This window comes from Somniosus microcephalus, unplaced genomic scaffold (genome assembly GCF_052327205.1).
Source record: "Somniosus microcephalus isolate GS21.2 unplaced genomic scaffold, FLI_Smic_1.0 unresolved_chr1, whole genome shotgun sequence".
NCBI classification, from domain to species: domain Eukaryota; kingdom Metazoa; phylum Chordata; class Chondrichthyes; order Squaliformes; family Somniosidae; genus Somniosus; species Somniosus microcephalus.
Window position 1 is genome coordinate 75,763,078 of NW_028225179.1, and position 22,579 is coordinate 75,785,656.

Consider the following 22,579-nt stretch of genomic DNA (forward strand, 5'->3'; position numbering starts at 1 on the left):
GGTCCTGATTGAGTGGGAATGGGGCCGAGATCAGGTCCCAGAGTGAGTGGGATTGGGGCCTAGAACAGGTCCGAGATTGAGTGGGAATGGGGCCGAGATCAGGTCCCAGAGTGAGTGGGATTGGGGCCTAGAGCAGGCCCCAGAGTGAGTGGGAATGGGGCCTAGAGCAGATCCCAGAGTGAGTGGGATTGGGGCCCAGAGCAGGTCCCAGAGTGAGTGGGATTGGGGCACTAGAGCAGGTCCCAGAGTGAGTGGGAGTGGGATTGGGGCCCAGAGCAGGTCCCAGTGTGAGTGGGATTGGGGCCTAGTGCAGGTCCTAGAGTGAGTGGGATTGGGGCCTAGAGCAGGTCACAGAGTGAGTGCGATTGGGGCCTAGAGCAGGTCCCAAAATGAATGGAAATGGGGCCCAGAGTAGGTCCCAGAGTGAGTGGAAATGGGGCCCAGAGCAGGTCCCAGTGTGAGTGGGAATGGGGCCTAGAGCAGGTCCCAGAGTGAGTGGGATTGGGGCACTAGAGCAGGTCCCAGAGTGAGTGGGATTGGGATTGGGGACTAGAGCAGGTCCCAGAGTGAGTGGGATTGGGGCCCAGAGCAGGTCCCAGAGTGAGTAGGATTGTGGCCTAGAACAGGTCCCAGAGTGGGATTGGGGCCTAGTGCAGATCCCAGAGTGAGTGGGATTGGGGCCTAGATCAGGTCCCAGAACGAATGGGACTGGGGCCTAGAGCAGGTCCCAGAGTGAGTGGGATTGGGGCCTAGAACAGGTCCCAGAGTGAGTGCGATTGGGATTGGGGCCTAGAGCAGGTGCCAGAATGAGTGGGATTGGGGCCTAGTGCAGGTCCCAGAGTGAGTGGGATTGGGGCCTAGAGCACATCACAAAGTGAGTGGAATTGGGGCCTAGAGCAGGACCCAGAATGAGTGGGATTGGGGCCTAGAACTGGTCCCAGAGTTAGTGGGAATGGGGCATAGAGCAGGTCCCAGAGTGAGTGGCAATGAGGCCTAGAGCAGATCCCAGAGTGAGTGGGAATGGGGCCTAGAGCAGGTCCCAGAGTGAGTGGGAATGGGGCCTAGAGCAGATCCCAGAGTGAGTGGAAATGGGGCCATGAGCAGGTCCGAGATTGAGTGGGAATGAGCCGAGAGCAGGTCCAACATTGAGTGGGAATGAGGCCTAGAGCAGGTCCCAGAGTGAATGGGAATGGGGCCGGGAGCAGGTCCCAGAGTGAGTGGGAATGGTGCCCAGAGCAGGTCCCAGAGTGAATGGGAATGGGGCCAGGAGCAGGTCCCAGAGTGAGTGGGAATGGGGCCCAGAGCAGGTCCCAGAGTGAGTGGGAATGGGGCCGGGAGCAGGTCCCAGAGTGAGTGGTATTGGGGCCTAGAACAGGTCCCAGAGTGAGTGGGAATTGGGGCCTAGAGCAGGTTCCAGAGTGAGTGGAATGAGCAGGTCCCAGAGTGAGTCGGAATGGGGCCTAGAGCAGGTCCCAGAGTGAGTGGGAATGGGATTGGGCTCTAGAGCAGGTCCCAGAGTGAGTGGGATTGTAGTCTAGTGCAGGTCCCAGAGTGAGTGGGATTGGGGCCTAGAGCAGGTCCCAGAATAAATGGGATTGGGGCCTAGAGCAGGTCCCAGAGTGAGTGAGATTGGGGCCTAGAACAGGTCCCAGAGTGAGTGGGATTGGGATTAGGGCCTAGAGCAGGTCGCAGAGTGAGTGTGAATGGGGCCGAGAGCAGATCCCAGAGTTAGTGGTAATGGGGCTTAGAGCAAGTACCAGAGTGAGTGGGATTGGGGTGCTAGAGCAGGTCCCAGAGTGAGTGGGAATGGTGCCTAGAGCAGGTCCTAGTTTGAGTGGGAATGGCGCCAAGAGCAGATCCCAGAGTGAGTGGGAATGGGGTCTAGAGCAGTACTAGAGTGAGTGGGAATTGACTTGAGCAGGTCCCAGAGTGAGTGAGAATGGGGCCTAGAGCAGGTCCCAGAGTGAGTGGGAAAGGACTCAAGCGCAGGTCCCAGAGTGAGTGGGAATAGGGCCTAGAGCAGATCCCAGAGTGAGTGGGAATGGTGCCTAGAGCAGGTCCCAGAGTGAATGGGAATGGGGCCTAGAGCGGGTCCCAGAGTGAGTGGGAATGGGGCTTAGAGCAGGTCCCAGAGTGAGTGGGAATGGGGCCCAGAGCAGGTCCCAGAGTGAGTGTGAATGGGGCCTGGAGTAGGTCCCAGAGTGAGTGGGAATGGGGCCTAGAGCAGGTCCGAGATTGAGTGGTAATGGGGCCGAGATCAGGTCCCAGAGTGAGTGGGATTGGGCCCTAGAAAAGGTCCGAGATTGAGTGGGAATGGGGCCGAGATCAGTTCCCAGAGTGAGTGGGATTGGGGCCTAGAGCAGGTCCCAGAGTGAGTGGGATTGGAGCCCAGAGCAGGTCCCAGAGTGAGTGGGATTGGGGCACTAGAGCAGGTCCGAGAATGAGTGGGATTGGGTTTGGGGCCTAGAGCAGGTCCCAGAGTGAGTGCGATTGGGGCCTAGAGCAGGTCCCAAAATGAATGGGAATGGGGCCCAGAGTAGGTCCCAGAGTGAGTGGGAATGGGGCCCAGAGCAGGTCCCAGTGTGAGTGGGAATGGGGCCGAGAGCAGGTCCCAGAGTGAGTGGGAATGGGGCCGGGAGCAGGTCCCAGAGTGAGTGGGAATGGGGCCCAGAGCAGGTCCCAGTGTGAGTGGGAATGGGGCCTAGAGCAGGTCCCAGAGTGATTGGGATTGGGGCACTAGAGCAGGTCCCAGAGTGAGGGGGATTGGGATTGGGGCTTAGATCAGGTCCCAGAGTGAGTAGGATTGTGGCCCAGAACAGGTCCCAGAGTGGGATTGGGGCCTAGTGCAGATCCCAGAGTGAGTGGGATTGGGGCCTAGAGCAGGTCCCAGAACGAATGGGATTGGGGCCTGGAGCAGGTCCCAGAGTGAGTGGGATTGGGGCCTAGAACAGGTCCCAGAGTGAGTGCGATTGGGATTGGGGCCTAGAGCAGGTGCCAGAATGAGTGGGACTGGGGCCTAGTGCAGGTCCCAGAGTGAGTGGGATTGGGGCCTAGAACAGGTCCCAAAGTGAGTGGAACTGGGGCCTAGAGCAGGTCCCAGAATGAGTGGGATTGGGGCCGAGAACAGGTCCCAGAGTGAGTGGGATTGGGGCCTAGAGCAGGTCCCAGAGTGAGTGGGATTGGGGCCTAGAGCAGGTCCCAGAATGAGTGGGATTGGGGCCTAGAACAGGTCCCAGAGTGAGTGGGATTGGGGCCTAGAACAGGTCCCAGAGTGAGTGCGATTGGGATTGGGGCCTAGAACAGGTCCCAGAATGAGTGGGATTGGGGCCGAGTGCAGGTCCCAGAGTGAGTGGGACTGGGGCCTACAGCAGGTCCCAAAGTGAGTGGAATTGGGGCCTAGAGCAGGTCCCAGAATGAGTGGGATTGGGGCCTAGAACAGGTCCCAGAGTGAGTGGGATTGGGGCCTAGAGCATGTCCCAGAGTGAGTGGGATTGGGGCCTAGAGCAGGTCCCAGAATGAGTGGGATTGGGGCCTAGAACAGGTCCCAGAGTGAGTGGGATTGGGGCCTAGAGCAGGTCCCAGAATGAGTGGGATTGGGGCCTAGAACAGGTCCCAGAGTGAGTGGGATTGGGGCCTAGAGCAGGTCCCAGAGTGAGTGGGATTGGGGCCTAGAGCAGGTCCCAGAGTGAGTGGGATTGGGGCCTCGGGATGCTTTCGACTGTATCTCAGGAACTTTGCTTCTTTTCTCACCTCCCCCTATTATATGACCTGTTTCCAGCTTTGCCTGCAGCTGGGCTGGAAGCCCGAAAGAAGCCGATTCACAGTGCTGCCCTTAGTGTTACAAGCCAACGGCGAGGACCCTGAGCTCTTTGAAATCCCACCAGAACTGATCCTGGAAGTATCCATACGACACCCACAGTAAGTCAGGATTGAGGGCATTTCCCACTGCCCTGCCCATTCGAATCACCCAGTATGCCTCAGTGCCTGCTGCTCCGAGCCTCATAACTGCAGACACACTTCCACTGCTAGGACCACGGATGCACCAGGAGCAGATGGAAATGCTGGCTGTAGGCTGGAGTAGGCCCAGTGTTGGTGAGACTGACGCCTTAAGACGAGACTCGTACAGGGGCTGAGGTTGGCTGAGCGGGGGTATGATTCAGGCCTCAGAGCTGGTGTACACCTCAGCCTACACTTGCTGTTGTTCAAGCTTAGAGGTTGTTGTAGCCCAGGAGCAGTTGCGACTGAGGCCTGGAGTAGCAGTGGTGTAGGCCTACTACAGATGTGATTCAGAACTGCAGCCAGGTGTAGGCTGAATGTAGATGTACTTTAGGCCTGAGGCTTGTGTAGGCCTGGTGTAGCTGTGATTCAGGCCAGTTACTTGCTGTCTGCTCTTCACCTTCATTATCCCTCTCTCACCAGGTTCAAATGGTTCGCTGACCTCAATCTAAAATGGTACGTACTCCCGGCCGTTTCTAACATGATGCTTGACATTGGAGGTTTGGAGTTCCCAGCCTCGCCCTTCAATGGTTGGTACACGGGCACAGAGATTGGTGTGAGGAATTACTGCGACTCGGCACGATATGACCTGCTACAGGTAGGGATCCCGCCTTTCATTATCAGAGAGTCAGGTTCGGACATAGCAAAGATCCAAACTGACCCATCCATTCAGGGCCGACTGGATGCTGCAGGATTTGATCGAAAGGGCAACAGCCCCAACAAGCTGCACCATTGTGAGGAGTAAACCGTCCCCAATCTCCGTATCCCCCAATCCCACCCACTCTCCGTATCCCCCAATCCCACCCACTCTCCGTATCCCCAATCCCACCCACTCTCCGTATCCCCCAATCCCACCCACTCTCCGTATCCCTCAATCCCACCCACTCTCCGTATCCCCCAATCCCGCCAACTCTCCGTATCCCTCAATCCCACCCACTCTCCGTATCCCCAATCCCACCCACTCTCCGTATCCCCAATCCCACCCACTCTCCGTATCCCCCAATCCCACCCACTCTCCGTATCCCCCAATCCCACCCACTCTCCGTATCCCCCAGTCCCACCCACTCTCCGTATCCCCCAATCCCACCCACTCTCCGTATCCCCCAATCCCACCCACTCTCCGTATCCCCAATCCCACCCACTCTCCGTATCCCCAATCCCACCCACTCTCCGTATCCCCCAATCCCACCCACTCTCCGTATCCCCCAATCCCACCAACTCTCCGTATCCCCAATCCCACCCACTCTCCGTATCCCCCAATCCCACCCACTCTCCGTATCCCTCAATCCCACCCACTCTCCGTATCCCCAATCCCACCCACTCTCCGTATCCCCCAATCCCACCAACTCTCCGTATCCCTCAATCCCACCCACTCTCCGTATCCCCAATCCCACCCACTCTCCGTATCCCCAATCCCACCCACTCTCCGTATCCCCCAATCCCACCAAATCTCCATATCCCCCAAGCCCACCCACTCTCTGTATCCCCCAATCCCACCCACTCTCCGTATCCCCCAATCCCACCCACTCTCTGTATCCCCCAATCCCACCCACTCTCCGTATCCCCCAATCCCACCCTCTCTCCGTATCCCCCAATCCCACCCACTCTCCGTATCCCCCAATCCCACCCACTCTCCGTATCCCCCAATCCCACCCACTCTCCGTATCCCCCAATCCCACCCACTCTCCGTATCCCCCAATCCCACCCACTCTCCGTATCCCCCAATCCCACCCACTCTCCGTATCCCCCAATCCCACCCACTCTCCGTATCCCCAATCCCACCCACTCTCCGTATCCCCCAATCCCACCCACTCTCCGTATCCCCCAATCCCACCCACTCTCCATATCCCGCCTTTCACTCTCCACATCCCACCCTTCACTCTCCACATCCGGCGCTTCACTCTCCATATCCCACCCTTCACTCTCCAATCTCCGTATCCCCCAATCCCACCCAATCTCGGAATCACCCAATCCCACCCACTCTCCACACCCCGCCCCTAACTCTCCACATCCCGCCCTTCACTCTCCACACCCGGCCCTTCACTCTCCACACCCCGCCCTTCACTCTCCACACCCGGCCCTTCACTCTCCACATCCCGCCCTTCACTCTCCACATCCCGCCCTTCACTCTCCACACCCCGCCCTTCACTCCCCACATCCCGCCCTTCACTCTCCACACCCGGCCCTTCACTCTCCACACCCCGCCCTTCACTCTCCACACACCGCCCTTCACAGTCCACACCCCGCCCTTCACTCTCCACACCCCGCCCTTCACTCTCCACACCCCGCCCTTCACTCTCCACATCCCGCCCTTCACTCTCCACACCCCACCCTTCACTCTCCACATCCCGCCCTTCACTCTCCACACCTGGCCCTTCACTCTCCACACCCCGCCCTTCACTCTCCACACACCGCCCTTCACTGTCCACACCCCGCCCTTCACTCTCCACACCCCACCCTTCACTCTCCACATCCCGCCCTTCACTCTCCACACCTGGCCCTTCACTCTCCACACCCCGCCCTTCACTCTCCACACCCCGCCCTTCACTCTCCACATCCCGCCCTTCACACTCCACACCCCGCCCTTCACTCTCCACATCCCGCCCTTCACTCTCCACATCCCGCCCTTCACTCTCCACATACCGCCCTTCACTCTCCACACCCCGCCCTTCACTCTCCACATCCCGCCCTTCACTCTCCACATCCCGCCCTTCACTCTCCACATCCGGCCCTTCACTCTCCACACCCCGCCCTTCACTCTCCACACCCGGCCCTTCACTCTCCACATACCGCCCTTCACTCTCCACACTCCGCCCTTCACTCTCCACATCCCGCCCTTCACTCTCCACACCCCGCCCTTCACTCTCCACACCCGGCCCTTCACTCTCCACATCCCGCACTTCACACTCCACACCCCGCCCTTCACTCTCCACATCCCGCCCTTCACTCTCCACATCCCGCCCTTCACTCTCCACACCCCGCCCTTCACTCTCCACATCCCGCCCTTCACTCTCCACATCCCGCCCTTCACTCTCCACATCCCGCCCTTCACTCTCCACATCCCGCCCTTCACACTCCACACCACGCCCTTCACTCTCCACACCCCGCCCTTCACTCTCCACACCCCGCCCTTCACTCTCCACACCCCGCCCTTCACTCTCCACACCCCGCCCTTCACTCTCCACATCCGGCCCTTCACTCTCCACATCCGGCCCTTCACTCTCCACATCCCGCCCTTCACTCTCCACATCCCGCCCTTCACTCTCCACACCCCGCCCTTCACTCTCCACACCCCGCCCTTCACTCTCCACATCCGGCCCTTCACTCTCCACATCCGGCCCTTCACTCTCCACATCCCGCCCTTCACTCTCCACATCCCGCCCTTCACTCTCCACATCCCGCCCTTCACTCTCCACACCCCGCCCTTCACTCTCCACATCCGGCCCTTCACTCTCCACACCCCGCCCTTCACTCTCCACATCCCGCCCTTCACTCTCCACATCCCGCCCTTCACTCTCCACACCCCGCCCTTCACTCTCCACACCCCGCCCTTCACACTCCACATCCCGCCCTTCACTCTCCACACCCCGCCCTTCAGTGTCCACACCCCGCCCTTCACTCTGCACACCCCGCCCTTCAGTCTCCACACCCCGCCCTTCACTCTCCACATCCCGCCCTTCACTCTCCACACCCCGCCCTTCACTCTCCACACCCCGCCCTTCACACTCCACATCCGGCCCTTCACTCTCCACACCCCGCCCTTCACTCTCCACATCCGGCCCTTCACTCTCCACACCCCGCCCTTCACTCTCCACATCCCGCCCTTCACTCTCCACATCCCGCCCTTCACTCTCCACATCCCGCCCTTCACTCTCCACATCCCGCCCTTCACTCTCCACATCCGGCCCTTCATTCTCCACATCCCGCCCTTCACTCTCCACATCCCGCCCTTCACACTCCACACCCCGCCCTTCACTCTCCACATCCCGCCCTTCACTCTCCACATCCGGCCCTTCACTCTCCACATCCCGCCCTACACACTCCACATCCGCCCTTCACTCTCCACATCCGCCCTTCATTCTCCACACCCCGCCCTTCACTCTCCGCATCCGGCCCTTCACTCTCCACACCCCGCCCTTCACTCTCCACACCCCGCCCTTCACTCTCCACACCCCGCCCTTCACTCTCCACACCCCGCCCTTCACTCTCCACACCCCGCCCGTCACTCTCCACACCCCGCCCTTCACTCTCCACACCCCGCACTTCAGTCTCCACACCCCGCCCTTCACTCTCCACACCCCGCCCTTCACTCTCCGCACCCCGCCCTTCACTCTCCACACCCCGCCCTTCACTCTCCACATCCCGCTCTTCACTCTCCACATCCCGCCCTTCACACTCCACATCCGGCCCTTCACTCTCCACATCCCGCCCTTCACTCTCCACATCCCGCCCTTCACTCTCCACATCCCGCCCTTCACTCTCCACATCCCGCCCTTCACTCTCCACATCCGCCCTTCACTCTCCACACCCCGCCCTTCACTCTCCACACCCCACCCTTCACTCTCCACACCCCGCCCTTCACTCTCCATACCCCACCCTTCACTCTCCACGTCCGGCCCTTCACACTCCACGTCCGGCCCTTCACTCTCCACACCCCGCCCTTCACTCTCCACACCCCACCCTTCACTCTCCACATCCGCCCTTCACTCTCCACATCCGCCCTTCACTCTCCACATCCCGCCCTTCACTCTCCACATCCCGCCCTTCACTCTCCACATCCCGCCCTTCACTCTCCACATCCCGCCCTTCACTCTCCACACCCCGCCCTTCACTCTCCACATCCCGCCCTTCACTCTCCACACCCCGCCCTTCACTCTCCACACCCCGCCCTTCACTCTCCACACCCCGCCCTTCACTCTCCACACCCCGCCCTTCACTCTCCACACCCCGCCCTTCACTCTCCACACCCCGTCCTTCACTCTCCACACCCCGCCCTTCACTCTCCACACCCCGCCCTTCACTCTCCACACCCCGCCCTTCACTCTCCACATCCCGCCCTTCACTCTGCACACCCCGCCCATTTTTATTCACCGAACACACCTTTTATTCACATTTCCCCTTTTACTCTTCCCCAGGAAATTGCAGAGAAGATGGGTTTGGAGACCCAGAAGATCTCATCACTGTGGAAGGACAAGGCCGCTGTCGAAACTACTGTTGCTGTTCTTCACAGCTTCCAGGTAGAATCAGGATTTGGCCATGCTGGGTGTGACAGTGACCTTTCACCCGCTGGGACCTGGGGACAGACGGAAAGGTTGAAGGCCTCCTCTCTCTGATGGAGGACTAGGGTTGGACAATGGGTCAGCTGCTGACCTTTCACTCCTCGGGGACATGGCAGTAAATTGGCCGCCTCTCCCAGGAAGGCTGGAAGTGGGAAACTGTCGGACTGTTGGGGGAGGTGGGGGAACATCACGGAGCTCAGTGATTGGACCACCGGCTGAGACACTCCTATCAGAAGTGCAGGCTGTCTACCAGCCAACCAATCAAAACAAACTGAGGCACAGTCTCCTATAAAGCGCAGGGTCTCCTGGCCCCTCCTACTGACCCTGAGGGACTCCTGGCACCTCCTACTGACCTGCAGGGGATCCTGGCCATGCCCACTGAGCCTGAGGGGCTCCTGGCCCCTCCCACTGACCCTGAGGGGCTCCAGGCCACTCCCACTGACCCCTGGGGGCTCCTGGCCGCTCCTACAGACCCACAGGGTCTCCTGGCCCCTCCCACTGACCCCTGGGGGCTTCTGGCCCCTTCCACTGACCCCTGATAGCTCCTGGCCCCTCCCACTGACCCCGAGGGGCTCCTGGCCCTTACCACTGACCCCTGGGGGCTCCTGTCCACTCCCACTGACACATGGTGGCTCATGGCCCCTCCCACTGACCCACAGGGTCTCCTGGCCCCTCCCACTGACCCCTGGGGGATCCTGGCCCCTCCCACTGACCGGAAGGGCCCTCGCTTGTCCAGTCCATGGTGGTTTGGTGGGTTATCAGCACACCAGTTCCATTACGTCTGGCCTCCCTCCTCAGAGGGAGCTTGCTGCATTGACCTCACACTGTAATGGGGAATGTTAAACTCTTGTGTTTTCAGCTTGCTAAAGTGACAATTGTCGATCACCACACTATCACCGAGTCCTTCATGAAGCATCTGGAGAACGAGTACCGCATCCGCAGTGGCTGTCCAACAGACTGGGTTTGGGTTGTGCCTCCAATATCGGGAAGCCTAACTCCGGCATTCCACCAGGAATTCCTCAACTACAATTTGTCCCCAGCATTCTCCTACCAGGTAATGTTTCTCGATGGACAATCACCTAAAGAGCTTCTCCCCATATCCCCAACCCTAACTAAAGACCCTCTCCCCCACCTCCCAAACCCTAACTAAATACCTTCTCCCCGCTCCCCAAACGTACCTAAAGATCTTTTCCGCAACTCACCAACCCTACCTAAAGACCTTCTCCCCATCTCTCTAAACCTACCTAAAGACCTTAGCTGCATCTACCCTAACCCTACCTAAAGACCTTCTCCCCACCTCCCCAACCCTACCTAAAGACCTTCTCCCCACCTCCCCAACCCTACCTATAGACCTCCTCCCAAACCCTACCTAAAGGCATTCCCCCATCTCCCCAACCTACCAAAAGAACTTCTCTCCATCGCCCTCAAACCTACCTAAAGACCATCACCCCATCTACCCCAACCCTATTTAAATACCTTCGTCCATCTCCCTAACCCTACCAATAGATCCTCTCCACATCTGCCCCACCTACCTAAAGACCTTCACTCCATCTCCACAACTTACCAATAGAAATTCACTCCATCTCCCCAACCCTACCTAAACACCTTCTCCCCATCTCCCCCAACCCTACTTCAAGACTTTCTCCCCATCTCCCCAACCTACCAAAAGACCTTCTCCCCATCACCCCCAACCCTACCAAAATACCTTCTCCCCATCTCCCAAACCCTTCCTAAAGACCATCTCCCCATCTCCACAAACTACCTAAAAACCATCTCTCCATTGCCCCCAACCCTACTAAAAGACCTTCTCTGCATCTCCCCAACCCTACCTATAGACCTTCTCCACATCTCCTGAACCCGACCTTAAGATGTTGTCACCATATCCCTCACCCACGATGACCCATGATCAAGAGTTACAGGTGCACGGATCGAGGGTTACAGGTGCATGGAGCGAGGGTTCCAGGTACACGGAGCGAGGGTTCCAGGTACCCGGATCGAGGGTTCCAGGTACACGGAACGAGGGGTCCAGGTACCCGGATCGAGGGTTCCAGGTACACGGAGCGAGGGTTCCAGGCGCACGGAGCGAGTGTTCCAGCGGGGAGAGCAGCGCTACAAGGCTTACCAATCTCACAGACCGGCGACAGCGTTCGGGTGCCACGTCACGATTCAAAAAGTGATGTGGGCAAGGGGAAGCAGCTGATTTGGTGAGTACGACTAGGTGAGTATTTATACCACCCTATAGTTTGACAGTTAAGATTAATAGTTTATAAAGTTTAGAAGGTCTTAATTTTCGTGGTTAAAGTTTCTAAGGTCCCTGTTGTGTATCGGGGAGTCCTAGTAACCAAGGGCCCTTGAGTATATCATTTCATTGTAGTGTAATTAGTGGTATTGATTTTATTTAAATTAATTATAAGGTAAGTCCTGGCAGGACAGCTCCACCCCGTGGCATGATCCTCCTGCGCTATGTGGGAAATCAGGGACACTTGACGACCATGTGTGCGGAAAGTGTATCCAGCTGCAGCTACTGACAGACCGCACTGTGGCGCTGGAGCTGCGAATGGATACATAGGACATCGTGGATAGCATGGTTAGGGATTTGGTCACACCGCAGGTAAAGGTTGCACAGGCAGGAAGGGCATGGGTGACCACCAGGCAGAGTAGTAGGCGCAGGCAGGTAGTGCAGGGGTCCCCTGTGGTCATCCCCCTCTCAAACAGATATACCAATTTGGATATTGTTGAGGGAGATGGCTTATCGGGGAAGACAGCAGTAGCCAACTTCCTGGCACCATGGGTGGTTCTGCTGCACAGGACGGGAGGAAAAAGAGCGGAAGAGCTATAGTGATAGGGGATTCTATTGTAAGGGGAATAGATAGGCATTTCTGCGACCGCAAACAAGACTCCAGGATGGTATGTTGCCTCCCTAGTGCAAGGGTCAAGGATGTCTCGGAGCGGCTGCAGGGCATTCTGGAGGGGGAGGGTGGCCAGCCACTTGTTGTGGTGCATATAGGTGCCAACGATATAGGTAAAAACCGGGATGAGGTCCTAAAAGCTGAATATAGGGAGTTGGGAGGTAAATTTAAAAAATAGGACCTCAAAGGTAGCAATCTCACGATTGTTACCAATGCCACGTGCTAGTCAGGGTAGAAATAGAAGGATTTTTCAGATGAATACGTGGCTAGAGGAATGATGCAAGGGGGAGGGATTCAAATTCCTGGGACATTGGAACCGATTCTGGGGGAGGTGGGACGAGTACAAACCTGGGCAAGGCCGGGACCGATGTCCTAGGGGGAGTGTTTGCTAGTGCTGCTGGGGAGGGTTTAAACTAAAATGGCAGGAGGTTGGGAACCTGTGCAAGGAGGCAGATGAAAGGGAAGCAAGGATAGAAGCAAAAGACAGGAAGGAGAAAAGCAAAAGTGGCAGTCAGAGAAATCAAGGGTTTAAATCAAACATGGCCACAGTAAATAATAATTCTAAAAGGTCTAAGAGTGTTAAAAAAAACAAGCCTGAAGGCGTTGTGTCCTAATGCGAGGAGCATTCGTAATAAGGTGGATGAATTAGCTGCGCAAATAGATGTAAACGGATATGATATAATTGGGATTATGGAAACATGGCTGCAGGGTGGCCAAGGTTGGGAATTCAACATCCAGGGGTATTCAATATTCAGGAAACATAGGCAAAAAGGAAAAGGAGGTGGGGTAGCATTGCTAGTTAAAGAGGAGATTAACACAATAGTAAGGAAGGATATTAGCTCTGATGATGTGGAATCTGTATGGGGAGAGCTGAGAAATACCATGGGGCAGAAAACGTTAGTGGCAGTTGTATACAGACCCCCAAACAGTAATGCTGAGGTTGGGGGTGGCATTAATCGGGAAATTAGAGACGCGTGCAATAAGGGCACAGCAGTTATCATGGGTGACTTTAATCTACATATAGATTGGGCTAACCAAATTAGTAACAATACTGTGGAGGAGGAATTACTGGAGTGTATACGGGATGGTTTCCTGGACCAATATGTCTAGGAACCAACTAGAGATCAGGCCATCTTAGATTGGGTATTATGTAATGAGAAAGGATTAATCAGCAATCTTGTTGTGCGAGGCCCCTTGGGGAGGAGCGATCATAATATGATAGAATTATTAATTAAGATGGAGAGTGAAGTATTTGACTCGGAGACTAGGGTCCTGAATTTAAATAAAGGAAACTATGATGTTATAAGGCGCGAGTTGGCTAGGATGGATTGGGGAACGTTACTTAAAGGGTTGACGGTGGATAGGCAATGGCAAACATTTAAAGATCGCATAGATGAACTACAGAATTTGTTCATCCCTGTTTGGCATAAAAATAAAACAAAAAAGGTGACTCAACCGTGGCTAACAAGGGAAATTAGGGATAGCATAAGATCCAAGGAGAGGACATATAAATTGGCCAGAAAAAGCAGCAAACCTGAGGATTGGGAGCAGTTTAGGATTCAGCAAAGGAGGAAAAAGGGATTAATTAAGAGGGGGGAAATAGAGTATGAGAGTGAGCTTGCAGGGAACATTAAAAACTGACTGTAAAAGCTTCTATAGATATGTGAAGAGAAAAAGATTGGTGAAGTCAAGCGTAGGTCCCTTGCAGTCAGAATCAGGGGAATTTATAATGGGGAACAAAGAAATGGCAGACCAATTAAATACATACTTTGGTTCTGTCTTCACAAAGGAGGACACAAATAACCTCCCAGAGATGTCGGGGAACATAGGGTCTAATGAGAGGGAGGAACTGAATGAAATCAGTAATTGTACCGAAATGGTGTTAGGGAAATTGACGGGATTGAAGGCTGATAAATCCCCAGGGCCTGATAATCTACATCCTAGGGTACTTAAGGAAGTGGCCCTAGAAATAGTAGATGCATTGCTGGTCATCTTCCAAAATTCTATAGACTCTGGAACAGTTCCCATGGATTGGAGGGTAGCTAATGTAACCCCACTATTCAAAAAAGGTGTTAGAGAGAAAACGGGGAATTGTAGACCGGTAAGCCTGACATGGGGAAAATCCATTATAAAAGATGTAATACCAGAGCACTTGGAAAATAGTGACGGGATCAGACAAAGTCAACATGGATTTACAAAAGGTAAATCGTGCTTGACTAGTCTACTGGAATTTTTTGAGGATGTAACTGGTAGACTAGATAAGTGAGAACCAGTGTATTTGGACTTTCAGAAGGCTTCCGATAAGGTCCCACATAAGAGATTAGCATGTAAAGTTAAAGCACATGGGTTTGGGGGCAAGGCACTGACTTGGATAGAGAACTGGTTGGCAGACAGGAAGCAAAGAGTTGGAATAAACGGGTCTTTTTCTGAGTGGCAGACAGTGACTCGTGGGGTACCACAGGGATCGTTGCTAGGAGCCCAGCTATTCACAATATATATTAATGATCTAGATGAGGGAACTAGAAGTAATATCTCCAAGTTTGCAGACGACACAAAGCTGGGTGGGCGTGTGTGCTGTGAGGAGAATGCTGAGAAACTCCAGTATGATTTGGACAGGTTGGGTGATTGTGCAGATGCATGGCAGATGCAATATAACGTGGATAAATGCGAGGTTATCCACTTTGGTGGCAAAAACAGGAAGGCAGATTATTATCTGAACGGCAATAGATTGGGAGAAGGGGAAGTGCAACGAGATCTGGGTGTCCTTGTGCACCAGTCGCTGAACATAAGCGTGCAGGTGGAGCAGGTGGTTAGGAAGGCAAATGGTATGTTGGCCTTCGTAGCAAGAGGGTTCGAGTACAGGAGCAAGGATGTCTTGCTGCAGTTGTACAGGGCCTTGGTGAGACCACATCTTGAGTATTGTGTGCAGTTTTGGTCGCCTTATCTGAGAAAGGATGTTCTTGCCATGGAGGGAGTGCAGCGAAGATTCACCAGACTGATACCTGGAATGGCAGGAATTTTAATTTTTAATTTTTATTCTTTGATGGGATGTGGGCGTCGCTGGCTAGGCCTGCATTTAGTGCCCATCCCTAATTGCCTTTGAGAAGATGGTGGTGAGCCACCTTCTTGAACCGCTGCAGTCTATATGGTGTAGGTACGCCCACAATGCTGTTAGGAAGGGAGTTCCAGGATTTTGGCCCAGCGACAGTGAAGGAACGGCGATACAGGTCCAAGTCAGGATGGTGTGTCGCTTGGAGGGGAACTTGTAGGTGGTGATGTTCCCATGCGTCTGCTGCCCTTGTCCTTCTAAGTGGTAGAGGTCGCAGGCTTGGAAGGTGCTGTTGAAGGAGCTTTGGCGAGTTGCTGCATTGCATCTTGTAGATGGTACACACTGCAGCCACAGTGCGCCGGTGGTGGAGGGAGTGAATGTTGAAGGTGGTGGATGGAGTGCCAATCAAGCGGGCTGCTTTATCCTGAATGGTGTCGAGCTTCTTGAGTGTTGTTGGAGCTGCACTCATCCAGGCAAGTGGAGAGTATTCCATCACACTCCTGACTTGTGCCTTGTAGATGGTGGAAAGGCTTTGGGGAGTCAAGAGGTTAGACACTCGCCGCAGAATTCCCAGCCTCTGGCCTGCTCTTGTAGCCACAGTATTTATATGGCTGGTCCAATTCAGTTTCTGATCAATGGTAACCCCCAGGATGTTGATAGTGGGGGATTCAGCGATGGTAATGCCATTGAATGTCAAGGGGAGATGGTTAGAGTCTCGCTTGTTGGAGATGGTCATTGCCTGGCACTTGTGCGGTGCGAATGTTACTTGCCACTTGTCAGCCCAAGTCTGAATGTTGTCCAGGTCTTGCTGCATATGGACACGGACTGCGTCAGTATCTGACGAGTCTCGAATGGTGCTGAACAGTGTGCAATCATCAGCGAACATCCCCACTTCTGACCTTATGATGGAGGGAAGGTCATTGATGAAACAGCTGAAGATGGTTGGGCCTAGGACACTGCCCTGAGGAACTCCTGCAGTGATGTCATGTGATTGAGATGAATGACCTCCAACAACCACAGCCAACTTCCTTTGTGCTAGGTATGATTCCAACCAATGGAGAGTTTTTCCCTTGATTCCCATTGACTTCAGTTTTGCTAGGGCTCCTTGATGCCACACTCGATCAAATGCTGCCTTGATGTCAAGGGCAGTCACTCTCACCTCACCTCTTGAGTTCAGCTCTTTTGTCCATGTTTGGACCAAATCTGTAATGAGGTCAGGAGCTGAGTGGCCCTGGCGGAACCCAAACTAGGCGTCAGTTAGCAGGTTATTGGTGAGTAAGTGCCGCTTGATAGCACTGTCGACGACACCTTCCATCACTTTGCTGATGATTGAGAGTAGACTGATGGGACGGTAATTGGCCGGGTCGGATTTGTCCTGCTTTTTGTAGACAGGACATACTTGGGCAATTTTCCACATTGCCAGGTAGATGCCAGTGTTGTAGCTGTACTGGAACAGCTTGGCTAGGGGCGCAGCTAGTTCTGGAGCACAAGTCTTCAGTACTATTGCCGGAATGTTGTCAGGGCCCATAGCCTTTGCAGTATCCAGTGTCTTCAGCCGTTTCTTGACATCACGTGGAGTGAATTGAATGGGCTGAAGACTGGCATCTGTGATGCTGGGGACCTCAGGAGGAGGCCGAGATCCACTCGGCACTTCTGGCTGAAGGAATGACGTATGAGGAGAGATTGGGTCGATTGGGCTTATATTCGCTGGAGTTTAGAAGAATGAGAGTGGATCTCATTGAAACTTATAAAATTCTAACAGGACTAGACAGACTAGATGCAGGAAGGATGTTCCCAATGGCGGGGGAGTCCAGAACCAGGGGTCACAGTCGAAGGATAAGGGTAAACCATTTAGGACAGAGATGAGGAGGAATTTCTTCACCCAGAAAGTGGTGAATCTGTGGAATTCTCTACCACAAATGGAGGTTGAGGCCAATTCATTAAATATATTCAAGAAGGAGTTAGATATATTTCTTAAGGCTAAAGGGATCAAGGGATATGGGGAGAAAGCAGGGACAGGATACTGAATTTGAATGGTCAGCTATGATCTCATTAAATGGCGGAGCAGACTCGAGGGGCTGAATGGCCTACTTCTGCTCCTATCTTCTATGTTTCTATGTACACGGAGCAAGGGTTACAGGTACACGGATCGAGGGTTCCAGGTACACGGAGCGCTGGTTCCAGGTACACGGAGCGAGGGTTCCAGGGACACGGAGCGAGGGTTCCAGGGACACGGAGCGAAGGTTCCAGAGACACGGAGCGAGGGTTCCAGGTACACGGAGCGAGGGTTACAGGTACACGGAGCGAGGGTTCCAGGTACACGGAGCGAGGGTCCCAGGTACACGGAGCGAGGGTCCCAGGTACACGGAGCGAGGGTCCCAGGGACACGGAGCGAGGGTCCCAGGGACACGGAGCGAGGGTCCCAGGTACACGGAGCGAGGGTCCCAGGTACACGGAGCGAGGGTCCCAGGTACACGGAGCGAGGGTCCCAGGTACACGGAGCGAGGGTCCCAGGTACACGGAGCGAGGGTCCCAGGTGCACGGAGCGAGGGTCCCAGGTACACGGAGCGAGGGTCCCAGGTACACGGAGCAAGGGTCCCAGGTACACGGAGCGAGGGTTACAGGTACACGGAGCGAGGGTCCCAGGGACACGGAGCGAGGGTCCCAGGTACACGGAGCGAGGGTTACAGGTACACGGAGCGAGGGTTACAGGTACACAGAGCGAGGGTTCCAGGTACACGGAGCGAGGGTTACAGGTACACGGAGCGAGGGTTCCAGGGACACGGAGCGAGGGTTCCAGGTACACGGAGCGAAGGTTCCAGGTACACGGAGCGAGGGTTCCAGGTACACGGAGCGAGGGTTCCAGGGACACGGAGCGAGGGTTCCAGGTACACGGAGCGAGGGTTCCAGGTACACGGAGCGAGGGTTCCAGGTACATGGAGCGAGGGTTCCAGGTACACGGAGCGAGGGTCCCAGGTACACGGAGCGAGGGTCCCAGGTACACAGAGCAAGGGTCCCAGGTACACGGAGCGAGGGTTACAGGTACACGGAGCGAGGGCTCTTCCAGGTACACAGAGCGAGGGTTCCAGGGACACGGAGCGAGGGTCCCAGGTACACGGAGCGAGGGTCCCAGGTACACGGAGCGAGGGTCCCAGGTACACGGAGTGAGGGTCCCAGGTACACGGAGCGAGGGTCCCAGGTACACAGAGCGAGGTAGCTGTGATTGATATAGATGGGATTGGATTAGAGAGCTCCATTATGAAGCTAGCGCTGGCCTCAGCACTAGCCCCACGGCCAGCACTGGCCTCATCATTTGCAGCAGCACTGGCACTGAGCTTGGCACGAGACCGGGCACCATCACTGGCACTCACCCTGGCAATGGTGCAGGTACGATGGGTCGAATGGCTTAGTTCCGTGCTGAAATTCTCGGATGTGAAATGTGATTAAAAGCTCACCGATTTATTTTTAAACTTCCAGCCAGATCCCTGGAAAACTCACGTATGGAAAGGAAGTGAGGGATTCCCAATGAAAAGGCGCACAATTGGATTCAAGGAACTCGCAAAGTAAGAACTGATTGGGACTGTGAGATTGGACAGAGAGTGAAGTGCCTGGTGGGAGGAGTGTGGCTTGTAGTTGGCCTGGGATATGGGCGCTGTTTCTCAGCAAAGATATATTCCAGTGAGAAAGAAAGACTGAGGAGGATGAACCATCCGTGGCTAACTAAGGAATAAAGGATGGTATCAAATTGAAAACAAAAGCATACAATGTTATGAAGAATAGTGAAAGGCCAGAGGATTGGGAAATTAAAAAAACCCAGCAAAGGATGACTAAAAAAATGATAGAGAAGATATCTTATGAGAGTAAGCTAGCAAGAAATATAAAAACAGACAGTAAAAGCTTCTACAGGTATATAATCACAGAATCTACAGTGCAGATAGAGGCCATTTCGGCCCATCACCAACACATATCCCACCCTATCCCCGTAACCCCACGTATTTAACCCCCTAACACTAAGGGTCAATTTATCATAGCCAAATCAACCTAACCTGCACATCTTTGGACTGTGGGAGGAAACCGGAGCACCCGGAGAAAACCCATGCAGACACGGGGAGAATGTGCAAACTCCACACAGACAGTCGCCCGAGGCCAGATTTGAACCCGGGTCCCTGGCGCTGTGAGGCAACAGTGCTAACCACTATGCCACTGTGGAAGAGAGTAGCTAAAGTGAACGTTGGATCCCTAGAGGATGAGTCTGGGGAATTAATAATGGGAAATGGAAATGGCAGAGTCTTTGAACAAATATTTTGTATCAGTCTTCATGGTAGAAGACACTAAAAGCATCCCAATAATGGATAATCAAGGGGCTATTGGGATGGGGGGGAACTTAAAGCAATCACTATCATTAGAGAGAAAGTACTAATGGGACTAAAGGTGGACAAGTCCCCTGGACCCAATGGCCTGCATCCTAGCGTTTTAAAAGAAGTGGCTGCAGAGATAGTGGATGCATTGGTTGTAATCTACCACAATTCCCTGGATTCTGGAGAGGTCTTAGCAGACTGGAAAACCGCAAGTGTAACGCTCCTATTTAAGAAAGGAAGGAGACAGAAAACAGGCAACTATCGACCAGTTAGCCTAACATCTGTCATTGGGAAAATGCTGGAGTCCATCATTAAGGCAGTGATAGCAGGACATTTAGAAAATCATAATATAGTCAAGCAGAGTCAGCATGGTTTTATGAAAGGGAAATCATGTTTGACAAATTTGCTGGAGTTCTTTGAGGATGTAACGAGCAGGGTGGATAAAGGGGAACCAGTAGATGTCGTGTATTTGGATTTCGAGAAGGCATTCGATAAGGTGCCACATAAAAGGCCACTGCACAAGATAAGAGCTCACAGGGTTGGGGGTAATATATTAGCATGGATAGAGGATTGGCTAACGAACAGAAAACAGAGAGTCGCGATAAATAGGTCATTTTCAGGTTGGCAAACTGTAACTAGTGGGGTGCCGCAGGAATCAGTGCTGGGGCCTCAACTATTTACAATCTATATTAATGACTTAGATGAAGGGACCGAGTGTAATGTAGCCAAATTTGCTGAAGATACAAAGATAGGTGGGAAAGGAAATTGTGTGGAGGATGCAAAGAATCACCAAAGGCATATAGATAGGTTAAGTGAGTGGGCAAAAATCTGGCAGATGGAGTTTAATGTGGGAAAATGCGAGGTTAACCACTTTGGTAGCAAAAATAAAAAAGCAAATTATTATTTAAATGGAGAGAGATTACAAAATGCTGAGGTACAGAGGGATCTGGGGGTCCTTGTACATGAGTCACAAAAAGTTAGCATGCAGGTACAGCAAGTAATTAGGAAGGCAAATGGAATGTTGGCCTTTATTGCAAAGGGAATGGAGTATAAAAGTCTCCATCTCTGGGGATAGGTTATCGACCAATATTCACTACAAGCCCACTGACTCCCACAGCTACCTGGACTACACTTCCTCCCACCCCGCTTCCTGTAAGGACTCTGTTGCCTCACAGCGCCAGGGACCCGGGTTCAAATCCGGCCTCGGGTGACTGTCTGTGTGGAGTTTGCACATTCTCCCCGTGTTTGCGTGGGTTTCCTCCGGGTGCCCCGGTTTCCTCCCACAGTCCAAAGATGTGCGGGTTAGGATGATTGGCTATGATAAAAATTGGCCCTTAGTGTTAGGGGGGATTAAATACGTGGGGTTACGGGGATAGGGCTTGGGTGGGATGGCTGTCGGTGTAGGGACCGGGTGCTAGGGTTTGGATGATCAGCCATGATCTCGTTGAATGGTGGAGCAGGCTCGAAGGGCCGAATGGCCTACTCCTGCTCCTATCTTCTATGTTTCTATGTTTTGTTTCCCTCCCGGAACCACAATAGGGTTCCCCTTGTCCTCACCTTTCACCCCACCAGCCTCCACATTCAACGGATCATCCTCCAGCATTTCCGCTACCTCCAAAGTGATCCCACCACCAAACGTATCTTCCCCTCCCCTCCCCTTTCAGCATTCCGCAGGGACTGCTCCCTCCGAGACACCCTAGTCCACTCCTCTATCACCCGAAACAGCCCTTCCCCTTCGCCTGGCACCTTCCCATGCAAGCGGAGGAGATGTAACACCTGCCCCTATACCTCCCCCTTCCCACTGTCCAGGGCCCCAAACACCCCTTCCAGGTGAAACAGCGATTTACTTGTACTTCTTGCAATTTAATATACTGTATTCGCTGCTCACGATGCGGTCTCCTCTACATTGGGGAGACCAAACGCAGGTTGGGTGACCGCTTTGCGGAACACCTCCGTTCAGTCCGTAAGGGTGACCCCGAGCTTCTGGTCGCCTGTCATTTTAATTCACCGCTCCATTTCCACTCGGACCTCACCGTCCTTGGCCTCTTGTATTGTTCCACGGAAGCTCAACGTAAACTCGAGGAACAGCACCTCATCTTCCGATTAGGCACTCTGCAGTCTTCTGGACTCAATATCGAGTTCAACAATTTCAGATCATAACCTCGGCCCCTATTTCATTTTTTCTTGTAACTTTTTCACTCCTTTTCCACCCCCCCCCCTTTCCTTTTGTTTCTCTCTCACACCTGGCATCTATCTCTTGCCCTGCCAGTACACTTTACACCTAATCTCAGCCTATTACCATCTCGTCTAGCTTCTAATACCTTTTATTGTCTCTTTTACTTCTTTTGTTTCTTTTATTCTTTTGTCCGATCGCAGCCCTGCCTTTGATCTATTTTCTTTTCTTTCCAGTTTTGAAGAAGGGTTCGACCCGAAACGTCAACTCAAATTTCTCTCCACGGATGTTGCCTGACCTGCTGAGTTTTTCCAGCATTTTCTGTTGTTATTTCGGATTTCCAACATCTGCAGTATTTTGCTATCGTACTAGTGTTTGGTTCACTGCCACACCTCTTCTAGGAATGCCTACCTTGAAGAAGTTCTGCTCTTCTCTTCGACGGGATCTCCGTTTGGCTCTTCAACCTTGTTCATCTTCATTACTTTCAGTTTCCCTTCTCGTGTTTGATCAGGTATCTGCCAAGACTCGGTTTCACAGCCACATCATTTTCCTCAGCAACTGTCTCCGGTTCCGACTTATTCCACGTGGATTCCAACTAAACTTCCACCCTTCGTGCTTCGGATCCACCCAGGATTACAAATATCTCCAAGATATTAATCGTTCCTCGAACTACTGCTCTCGCCGCATCCTGAGATCCACGCTCAACGCCATGCGGCGCCACATGAACACACTCGACTTCTCTCTTCAGCAACACCGGCGCACTCTCTCTCAAAGCTGTCCGGGTCCACAGTTCCATTTCATCCTTCAACTCATCC

At 53.8% G+C, this 22,579-nt stretch overlaps 2 protein-coding genes across 2 annotated transcripts in view; both read left to right on the top strand.

Moving 5' to 3' along the window:
• LOC147095502 (nitric oxide synthase 1-like) overlaps nucleotides 1–22,579 on the top strand; it is a 462,084-nt gene that overhangs the window by 68,637 nt on the left and 370,868 nt on the right. Inside the window, exons 7-11 of the mRNA XM_085974639.1 lie at nucleotides 3,779–3,918; nucleotides 4,420–4,594; nucleotides 9,132–9,233; nucleotides 10,135–10,329; nucleotides 18,711–18,796. Of these exons, the coding sequence (XP_085830765.1) occupies nucleotides 3,779–3,918; nucleotides 4,420–4,594; nucleotides 9,132–9,233; nucleotides 10,135–10,329; nucleotides 18,711–18,796 (698 nt within the window). The remainder of the gene's footprint in view (nucleotides 1–3,778; nucleotides 3,919–4,419; nucleotides 4,595–9,131; nucleotides 9,234–10,134; nucleotides 10,330–18,710; nucleotides 18,797–22,579) is intronic.
• On the top strand, nucleotides 7,498–8,475 carry LOC147095503 (uncharacterized; the record flags this gene model as incomplete). Its single annotated transcript, XM_085974159.1, has 1 exon — nucleotides 7,498–8,475. A coding segment is annotated over one exon (978 nt), but the record flags the coding sequence as incomplete, so codon positions are not given.